This window comes from Diadema antillarum, unplaced genomic scaffold, assembly GCF_040938485.1.
Source record: "Diadema antillarum isolate AM-2024a unplaced genomic scaffold, OU_Dant_1.0 seq00000368_RagTag, whole genome shotgun sequence".
Lineage (NCBI taxonomy): Eukaryota > Metazoa > Echinodermata > Echinoidea > Diadematoida > Diadematidae > Diadema > Diadema antillarum.
Window position 1 is genome coordinate 4242310 of NW_027271369.1, and position 11472 is coordinate 4253781.

Consider the following 11472-nt stretch of genomic DNA (forward strand, 5'->3'; position numbering starts at 1 on the left):
TTGGTAGGAAATGCTACCAGTGTCATGTACATACAGGTGCAGGTATAAACTTGGCGCTGATTGTCACTACATCCTAATCGAAATTACTGAAGTTCATAACTTTACCCTCAACAACAGTGGATCAAACAGATGGGATAATGGGACACGGGAGCTAAGCAGAGTCAGTTCCAATGTCAAAGACTCCATTCATTCGTCCAGCCGGTCTCGCGGGTTCAGCTCCAGCTCCGCTCCAGGAGGGATGAGTGGTCTGACTCTGATTGATTCCTAGGGACTACACTGACTGACTGTATTAGATTAGTAACATTAGTGTTTTCGTACTGTACAAACTGATAGTAGAACTGAAGTATCGAACTTCAAAGGAGTGCTGCGTTGTTCTCTGGCATTTTTCACTGGACTGGATATCAGTGTCCTATATTCAGCACAACACAATAATTATGGCAGACTCGGAGGACCCACATCGCCTCAACTTAGCCTACCAAGAGATGTCCGAACTCCCAAAGAACATTATTCAGCATTATTCCAAAACTACGTTTGCAGTTGACTTGAGCCACAACCGGTTTTCGTATCCTTTTTTTTTCTGCACAACATTTGGAATCCTTATAGGCCTACATTTATTTTCTTAATTTTTTAATGCTAATTTCTACAAAGTCGCACATCTGTGATGAAAGCACACAAAAATGCCTTCCCTATATTATTATTTATTAGTCTTGCTAGTGGTGGATCGATGGGGATACACCGGGTGCACCCCCCTTTATTTTATGTTAAAATAAAAGAAGAAGAAAAGATTAAAGGGGGCATGTGCACTAGCTCCCCTTTATTTTTTATTTTTTTTTTTTTTGCGTCCCCTCCCCCTTTCTGGAATTCCTGGAGCCGCCCCTGCCTCAGATATCAGTTGGCTGATATCTACCTGATTTAAAGAGTAGGGCCTCAACCTTGCCTCTCCTTAAGTTGAAATTCATTGTGCTGTTCCCACAATCTCACTCTACAGACAAGTCACAGAATTGAATGGTGGTCTGAAAACTTACAGTCTGTATTGTATGTGAAGTTAAAATGTTCACACAAATGTTAGTTTTATCTAATGAGTAGACACTACTCTTTACTACTTTGTACTACTGGTAGGTATTGTAGGTTTAATAAAGTATATTCAACTGTCTAATAGTCTCACACGTTGGGTAGTCTCCATCACTAAATAAGGTACAGGCCCACCATCTATCTAGCACATGGTCATTGCATATTGGTATACATTATAATTTTCCAGCACTGCAGCAGTAGATTGCAAGCTTCAAATTTTACCTATTGGTAGTATTGTGGACACTTTCCAACAATGTCGGGCAAAACCTACCTGGCAGTGGCAGTGTACAGTTATTTCTTTGACTTCTATAAACTGCGCCACAGAGATCTTCGGACCCTGGAGGCGTTTGAGAATGTGCACACGCTGATTCTGGACAACAACCTTGTCACATCGCACACCAAGTTTCCCCCACTTCCCTGCCTGCACACGCTGTGGGTGAATAGGAACAAGATCAGCAACCTCACCACCTTCGTCGAGATGCTGGCCCAGAATTTCCCAGGCCTGAAGTTCCTCAGTATGATGAACAACCCTGCTGCACCCAGCTACTTCAATGGGGGAACTTATCAACAGTTCTTGGACTATAGGTACCAGAGCAGAATATTCACTAGGATTAGTGTAATCTGTATGGAAGTTTAAACTTTTAGTGTTTGTATTCTATTTTTGTAATAATCATAAATTTTTATATCTTTTTGTGGTTAAAAAAAAAATAGAAGAAAAACCTTCACTGCTCTCTGTGATAGGAAGAGCAACACATAATTTTTGTCAAATGAAATTATCTACTTGTGGTTTGATCTCACTCTGACTGTATAGCTTTACAGTATTCATATTGTTCAAAGAGCCATCCATTTTTACCTCCAGTTATAAAACTTCCTACCAAAAGTACCAGATATATAGTATGCTACGCTTTTATCCTCTTGTCTCTCTATCTGGGCAAATGTTCTTCCTAGCAAAATTTATAACTCTGTGATGTGGGGTAGTTTATCATTGGCCAACCTTTGAATTATCATTCAAAGGTTGGCTGACTGATTATAAGTCATTGTGATTTGTGTCAGGGGTTGTGATGCCACAGTCAAAGGAGAAGGTTTATATCACCCAAAGTCACCAAGATACATTTGAGAAAGATCAAACTTGGTTGAAAACAAAGCTGCAGTACAGCAATGTGGTACCGGTACATGTTTCATTTCTGGACAGATGTTGTAGAGGTCAGTGTGTCAAATTCTGACATCTTATTACTGTTAACAGGGCTCAAAACTAGACGACTTAAAAGTATGTATTAGCCCATAGCATCCAAAATGAAGTGATTGTAAGCAACCAGCTTAGATACTTTTCCATATATGGAGACCCATCAAGATATTCAAAGTCACATGAGAATAATGGATTTTGTACATCATACCTCCTTGTTGTGTTTGTCATATTGTAAAAGTTTCTATTTTTTTTTTTAGTCTTCATGTATTTCTTCATTCAACTAAAATTTGACTGACATTATTTAATATAGCTGCAAAATTTTGACCAAGGTGAAGAAGTCAATATTGAATATTGCTGTGATTCAGTACCAGTGCTTTCATTACTCTAGAGGGAATTTCAAGGAGTACACTCAAAACCCAAGAAACATTCAAGGGCTATGTGTTGTTTGAAGGTTTGCATGGTAAATTAAATGAGGGAGAAAGATTTGCGGTGACACCATGTGTATGTAGTCCTTAACCGGATCATTGTTTGGCAGAAGAGCCTAGAAAGAGGAGAAATGAAGAGGGAAGCGACATATGGGGGTTGTGAGGAGGGCAAAAAGTGAAGAGTGGGGGACAGTAATGGGCAAGTGACATATGGGGGTTGTGAGGAGGGCAAAAAGTGAAGAGTGGGGGACAGTAATGGGCAACTTCAACTTCTAGCCCATTACTGTCCCCCACTCTTCACTTTTTGCCCTCCTCACAACCCCCATATGTCGCTTCCCTCTTCATTTCTCCTCTTTCTAGGCTGTTCTGCCAAACAACAATCCGGTTAAGGACTACATACACATGGTGTCACCGCAAATCTTTCTCCCTCATTCAAGGGCTATGTTTTAATTTCCCTCTCCATTCTGCAGACAGTATGTGATCAGCCAGCTTCCAGCTCTCGAGATGCTTGACGACCAAGCCATCAAGTGGGAAGAGCGACAGGAGGCGGAACGGATCTACAAACCCATGTTCACTACCAAACAAAGGTCAAAGAAGGTATGGTTTCTTGATGACCCTTGATTTCATCATCATGACAAAAGATACTACAGCAAATCATATTTTTCTCTCTCTTTTTTTTCTTTCTTTTTTTTTTTTTGGGGGGGGGGGATGTGTCCAATACAAAATGAAGAAAAAAAGCTGGCGGCCACAAAAACGGAAATGCGTGGGGACACTAATCATGTATTTTTATTTTATTTCACCAAAGCACCAGATGGAATTCAGACTGAGAAATCTCTGCTGCTGGAAAGTCCAAAGCTTTATCCACTATACATCATCATTATTTCATCTTTGCCCTTCCGAAAATCTGATCTCGTTCTGTAGGATGATTGTGTGATGACATTTAGTTCATTGCCATAAAGATTGGGACATTTGAATATCTGCATAGAAGTAACTCCTGTTGATCTCATTCCCTACAAGTCATTCAGCAGAGCCTTTGAAGAGAATTCCAGTCAAGTTATAAGTTAGTCTGATAATAAAGAGTAAAATCATTACTAGTGTCGCAATGAAAATTTGATCAAAACCAGATGAATATATAAAGGGAAGGTATGAATAGTGAAGTTTTACTAACTTGCTGAGCAGTTCTCTGAATAAGAAAGTGAATGAGCTGATGATGTCATCACTTCACAATTTTCTATAGATTATGCACACAAAAAAAGTGATGAAAATTCAATGTTTCTGTTATTGAAGTGTAAAACATGATGCAATTCCTGGTTGAATTACTTCAGAATTTGAATAATCAGTTAAATCAAGATTTGAGACTTGGGCGTAATTGCGTTTGGATGAAAACTGGAAATTTCAAAATTTTATGTACAAAAGGGTACGCAAGCTGTGAAGGAATCACATACTAGTAATCACTTCGCTGTTTGCATGTTCATATTGGCTGTTCAAGAACTGTTTCTTGAAAAATAGGAGAAACTTTAAAAATGTCATAACTTTCTCTATTTCATCAGGTTTTGATCAAATTTTCATTGTTGTGCTTAGAAAATTTTGCTCCTTTTCAGACTTGACTTTCAACTGCACTGGAATTCCCCTTCATATGTAAACATTCATTTCACATCTCACTCTATGACCCGATGGTGTCACACGTTTACAGAAGACTGGCAGGAGGTCGTCCAAGACAAGGAGGCAGTCGTCCCGTGAAGCGGAGGACACCAACGACATCGTCGACTCCCTACCAGACCTACCAGACCTGGCAGGAGAATCATGATGACCTTTGACCCCACTTTAAAGTACTGTAGAATCATATTATGCAAATCAGCTCACATCAACTCCTACGCCAGAGCGCATGGACAAAGGTGTCCAAGTGTTCTCGTCGTCTTCTAGCTGAGTGTTATTGGGTTTATGTATGTCAGCCAATATATGTGAATTTGCCACTCATCATTCTGTAGTACGCTGTGTACTGGTATACATATTCACTTTGTGTGTGTGTTCTGTAGTGAGCGGTTATTTTACGCCCTGTAAATCATTCAAGATCAATCAGCTCTCTGGGGGCAAGAGTTTTCTAGTTCTGAAATATCAAATTTCATAGTCAGAAACAGTAATTCAAATTTTCAGCACTGCATGTGACACATGTATTTCACTTCTCATACTCTTGAAATAGTTGTGTGATGTCATGTCCCTTACCAGCTGGTACATGTACACAGTCCACCTCACATATGTATTAACCTTGCTGAATTAAGTGAAATTTTTGGCTGAGCCAAAAGCTCCCTATCCGTCCCATCGGAGCTTTGATCCAGCATTTGATATACAAGTAGGAAGATAACTGGTGAAGTGGGAGCCTCCTTTTCAGTCCAAAGAGACCCCTCCTTATGCAGGATGGACTGTTTGTCATAGCCTGCACGTCGAAATGGAGCTTCGTCTGTTCTAGTTGTGTCATAATGAGAGTACATGAGTGTATGCTTTCCACAGAAGCGTTCACAAGTATTTGCTAGGTGTCTGCGGGTGCGTACCAAATCAGTGAACCCCCCTGTATGGGCCACATCATTGGTAAAATTGAGTCAACGGGCCATGCACAAAGAATGCATTTCCCCCCTATCTCCCATCTTTAGGTAGGGCAGGAGCAGTGTGCCGAAGTCTGTGGAATGAATTACAATTCCCCAGTGAATGACTGTAACACTTCAAGCAAGATTTTAAGTGTGTGTTTGTGTGTTTGTGTGTATGTATGTATTTGTTTGTACCTGAAGCAGTGGCACTGGCGATAATCATGCAGAGACTCCAACTCTCCCGTTTTCGACGGGAGATCTCCTGCCGAAAGCCCATTTTTGCAGAATCTCCCGTTCTCCTGCTGGAGATTTGATTTCTCCCGCCCTGGTTCTGTGTCTCCCGGTGGAAAGGATTTCTTACTTATTGCTATCGTATGTTGAAAAAAATAGCCTTAGATAGCACCAGAGAACATTCTAGAACCCTAGGAACTTCACGCTTCGAACACATCAACTTGGAGTCTCCCGTTTGCTAGGGGTTTTGGGCGGGAGAATCTCCAGATCAGAAGGTGCTTGGGGTTGGAGTCTCTGATTATGACCTAGTATTCAAGGTACAAAAATTATGTAATCTGAAATCAAACTCTATCTGAATTGGATACTGCTTCTCCAATTTGAGATCATATATTTTTATTTCTTTCTTTCTTTAAGAGGCGTGGGAACCTTTCTTGTACATAAGAACATTTACCAAACTCTCAACTGCATTAAGTTGCTAAATTTGACAAGCCACAGCCACAAAAGAAAGAACTGGCATCTGCCCTTGTACTCCAATACCACTCTGCAATTTAGACTTCAGTGACAGTTTTCCCACCAAAAGATTACCAACTCTATGAAGAATTCCTGCAAATTACAATACAGTGTAATTCATATTGATATGGGACAACACACTTGACAAAATACCCCCATACATGTTTGAAGCAAAATGAACAATTTTTTTTTTTTTTCTGGCTCGTTGAGCTTGAGAAAAAGAGAGAGAAAAAACAAAAACAAAAGAAGAACCAGATCATTCTTTTACAGACGGTCTGTTTAGCCCACTGGTGTTTTATATGTTGGATCATGTTGTTCAGCTGTGCTTTGATTCCAATACATTGTACTGCTTGCAACATCTGTGTGTGCTCTACAAAATAGTAAAGGTAGTACAGTGGAACCTCATTATAACTAGGTCATATATAAAGCAAGATAACTGATAAACAAGATGATTTTGCAAGTCCTATTCCTTTTATATTCTTTTGTTTTTTTATCCCTGATATAACAAGATACTTGATATTTATAACAAGGAAATTGTCATGGTACCAAGCAGCTTGTTCTAATGAAGTTCTCCCTGCAGTGCATAAACGGAACAGAATTTCTACCTGGTTATGTTCATCATCAATTGTAGAGTGTTACAACAAACAAGAGAGTGATACGTGTATTACCAGGCAAAATTCATGGAGTTTGGAAAGGAACAACCATTCTTGCCATTTGACATTGCATGATCATTGATTTGATGAAAATGACATTTTTTGGTGCACTCTGGAATCAGTGCTGATTTATTTCTGTGTTTTCACGTGTCAATACCTCTCTTTTCCAGCTGTCTCTATCATCCTGACAAAAAAAAGTACACCAATGTCATATAAAATGCAGAAAAGCTTGTGCAAATACCAGGTAATAAGAAAGTTTTGATGCATATGCTGATTTCTGCTCATTTTTTATTTCATTTCCACATCATTTAAGTTGTCAGAGAGGCAAATACCATGTAAATCTTTGTAAAAAATAGCAAATTGACAGTGCCTTGTGCATACCCCAAACACAACTTGCACTACAAAGTGCCGTGCTTGAGTGTATCTCGATTATCCAGAAATATCAATAATTATCCAGATGGCCATCGACCATCATGGCCAGTATCTGAGGCTGGACTCTAATTCATCCTCTTGATTTTCTTTTTTTTTTCTGTATGGCTCTGGTAGACTTGACTGGTTTGTGATGTAATGTGGATTTATGGTTCTAGATACAGTACTGGGCCCCGTCTTATAAAGCCTTCAAATCAATCACAAGTCCCCAAATCAATCGCAACTTGCATTGAAGCTCACATGAAACTTGTGATTGATTTCTATCACAAGTCTTTATAAGACAGGCCCCTGATCCCAACCAGATACTACCTGAAAAGTGCATAATCTGAAATGCACTTTTCAGGAAATGAACAGCAAATGGATAATTATCCCTAATGCAGTTATTGTTCTATGAGGCCACATCAATTTCCAGTACATCTAGACATACCTTATAATCAATTGTCTATAAAGAATAATGTAAGGCAAAGCAGTCCTCATCTATTGTATTAATTTCCCATGCAAGACTACGTGGTTGACTTCACAACTATGCACTGTATGAAAAGCACATACAAGCAAGTAATGTTACATGTTTCCATATCAAGCAATATCACATCATGCTGAAAATACTAATATCCTGGAATCTTGAATTCGCATGACACAGTGGTGCTGTGATGTAACTTAGACTGAATATGTACATTGTATTAGAAGAAAAACTGTCAAGTCCTTGTCATTGTCTTTATGTAAACATTGACAGTGCAGGAAAACAGAAGTTTCTTTCAGGTTTGATAGAATAGACGTATTACAAATACACTGTCAAGAAAACAAATCATGAAACCAACACACTGCTGAATGTAGCACCTCTGGACCCCCCCCCCCCCCCCCCCCCATGTCCATCATGTCCATGATGTAAAAGTGCTAGTATGACTTACTAGAGTGTGCCTGCGATGGTGCAAATGTATCGAGATCATTTCTGTGCTTAAAAATTATACATGTACATGTATTACACTTTGTAAAACTGTTAAGTGTAGTATTAAGCCTTTATTTGCCATAATATTACAGCTTTCATAGTACTGTACAGTTTACATATATTACCAAATACATGTTGGTGATATATTACTGTATTTTTTCCTTATTGTATTACTCATTAAAGGGAAACCCTGCAATATTGCTTATGCTGTCATTCTGAAACAATCTGATTCTGCAGAAAATAGTCATCTGCATTGATTAAGAATTCTCAAATCCCTATAAAGGACTTGGAACAGCTGCAAATGTCACTGGGATAAGTATACTGTGTATATAATTCACAAGATTGTTTATCTTGATAACTCTTGTTCTATTTTTGTTTTCTTTTTTTATTTCAGTGATGGTGTCATTGTGGTTAAAGTGAAAGTTTTACAATAAGCAGTGGGTTATCTGAGAAATCTAACCATTTATCATGAATGTTATAATTCATCTATCTATCTATCTATCTATCTATCTATCTGTCTGTCTGTCTATCTGTCTGTCCATCTGGCAGTTTATCTACAAGTATATATCTATCTATAATATACATTATATCTGCATGTCGCACTATACTGATTTATGACAAATGAAGAGGTTTGTATATTTCATATAAAGATCTATACTGTATACCTTCAGTTTATTGGGAAATGATATATGCAATAAAACTAACTCTAATATTTTGATAACAATAACAATGGTGTGTTGTGTCTTTAAGTGAATTTGAGATGATTTTCTACTGTAATTGATTTTCAGCATGGCACATAAGGCAATGAGGGTGTATGTCACTGTCTTCATTCTGAATAATGACAAGTTAATTTAAATGATTTGATTAATGGATTATTCAAAAATTCACATGTGATCATGAATTCACTCTCATTCAGGGCGGACGTCCACTTGCGCGCGGACAAGACCCGGAAGGGTTGCGGAAGCAAATTTTGTTATTTCGGCATCCTGTCCGCGACAGACGCGGAATAACTTTGTGAATCGGCTTGTCCTGGGACATTCCTAGGACTGTCCGCAGACTGACTGTGGACATTCCTAGGAATCACTCCGGAAGAGCGCGAAATACCTCGGAATATGCTAATCGTAGCCGGGCAGCGCGGAAACATTTAGGATTACACCAGGAATGAACGCGGACAATCAGGATGCCTTCCGGACAACAAAAGTTAGGCATGCGGACAAACTGCGGACAATACCGGGAAAATGGAAAGGTATAAATTTGGCACTGACTTTGACTTTTCCTCATTTGACTGCTCATTGATGCTCCTTGTTGTGCTTCAGCAGTAGCGGCTGATATTATATTAATATGATTGGTCAATATTATTTGATAAATGTGACCACCAAAAGTCGAAGAGTAGGATTGTTTGCATGTCGGCTGACGACTCATTTTTTTTTTTTATTTGTCTCATCTGGGAGAACAATTTTTTCTCTGCCTATAGTCACATGGATGATATTCGTAAACTTTTTGAACCATACATATATATATATACATATATATATATATATATATATACATAAAAATGCAAATGTATATATGTATATATAGTCATGTTGATAAGGTAGTCCACGTGTGGGCAAGATAAAAAGATAAGTAACAAAACTGCAACAAAGTTCATGCTGTACTCACCAACGATTTATTTCTTTTTTTTTTCAATTCAATTCGTTTATTTCCATTTCAATCACAATAAAAACAACATGAAGCATTCGGTGTTACAGATGAACATAAACAACAATGACATGTAAAAGAAACCACAACAACAACATCAAAATTACAGCCATGAATTGTTTCAGAATACAAAAGGCAACAAGTAAAATGGAAAATGGTGTACACATAAAAAGCCAATAAGGCCTGTAGGCGCGCATACACCGTTGTTACAAATAATGTAGAATTGGAATCAAAATTGCTTTCAAGAATAATAAATCAGTTTTATACAGAAGATACACAAAAGAACATCAGACACACACACAAAAAAAAACAACGAAATGAACATAGAAAGAATTGTTAGATACATCAATGCAATCTTAATAAAAAGATAAAAGATGTCTTTTATACTGCTTCTTGAATAAATTATTATGTTGCTTATTATAATTATCTGGGTTAATAATTGCTTTCCAAAAAACTGGTCCTGTATGACGAAGAGTTTGTTTTAATTTCGTACTAGGACATTTCCATCGATGAACTTTATTGCAGCTCCGTGTGTTATGAGTGTGTATATTTGAATTTAATGTGAACATATTCATGATGTAAGGAGAGAGTGTATCTGTGTGGAAGCGTTGCATAAAAGAAATTATTTGAGGTTTATTTATATCGTGGAGCTTAAGTGTATTCAATCGTTTAAATAACTGAGAAGTGTGAGCTAAATATGGAGATTTTGTAACATTACGAATTGCTTTCTTTTGTAATTTGAATAACTTATCAAGTCTGGAATTAAAAGTGTTTCCCCATACGACATTACAATACAACATATGAGGCAATATAAAAGAATTGTAAAGAGAAAATAAAACAAAAGATGGCAATTCAAACTTCAAACGATTTAAAACACCTACAAACTGCGCAACTTTTCTGCATACATTTTCTATGTGTTCACGCCAGTCAATATTTTCATCCAGGATAATACCTAAAAACTGAACTTATTTACATCGAGTTATTGGCTTTCCAAATATTTTTATGTCATTTGTGAATTGCACATTTCCCTTCTTCTTATGAAATAACATATGATTAGTTTTTATCTACATTTAATGACAGTTTGTTGCACTGCAACCATTTCACAATTTTAAACACATTTTTATTTACAATATCATATAAGATATCTATATTACTATGTGAAGTAAGAATAGTGGTGTCATCAGCATACAAAATGAAATCAAAATCAGGGCAAGAATTAACAATTCACAAGAAATAAACCGTTAGTGAATACAGCATGATCTTTGTTGCAGTTTTGTTACTTATAGTACTAACTGTTAGTTATGTTACTATATATATATATATTTATAAATGTATATATATATATATATATATATTGTAACGAAATTCGGTGGAATCGATTCGATTTAACCGTTTCTATTATAACTTATTATGATCGATTGTGCCTATAGCATAAAAAGGGGGCACTATTGGAACGTTGGGCAAATGCTGTAATGTGGTAGTGCATTATTATGAGTTTTAACATTTATTATTAGATATGTGGTTACTTGTTTGTCATGGGCAAGTTTAGATTATTTTAATACCAACTCCGGTTTAGACCGATGATACATGCCAAATTATAGTAACCATGTACAAGAGATACTGTTAAAACGTATAATCATTGTACAAATTTTGTAACCACGCCAACATTGTAAATAATTTGATCCAGTACTGCGGGTAATTTCCTGCGTTGCTCACGGTCGTGCGGGAATCGCTTCCT

General features: G+C 37.4%; 1 protein-coding gene across 1 annotated transcript; it reads left to right on the top strand.

Annotated features, from left to right (window-relative positions):
* Positions 1 to 434: 434 nt before the first annotated feature.
* Positions 435 to 4489, top strand: LOC139731382 (leucine-rich melanocyte differentiation-associated protein-like). Its single transcript, XM_071642271.1, has 4 exons — positions 435 to 562; positions 1396 to 1656; positions 3153 to 3279; positions 4376 to 4489. The coding sequence occupies exons 1-4, from the start codon at positions 435 to 437 to the stop codon at positions 4487 to 4489; spliced, it is 630 nt and encodes a 209-aa protein (XP_071498372.1).
* The last annotated feature ends 6983 nt before the right edge of the window (positions 4490 to 11472 follow it).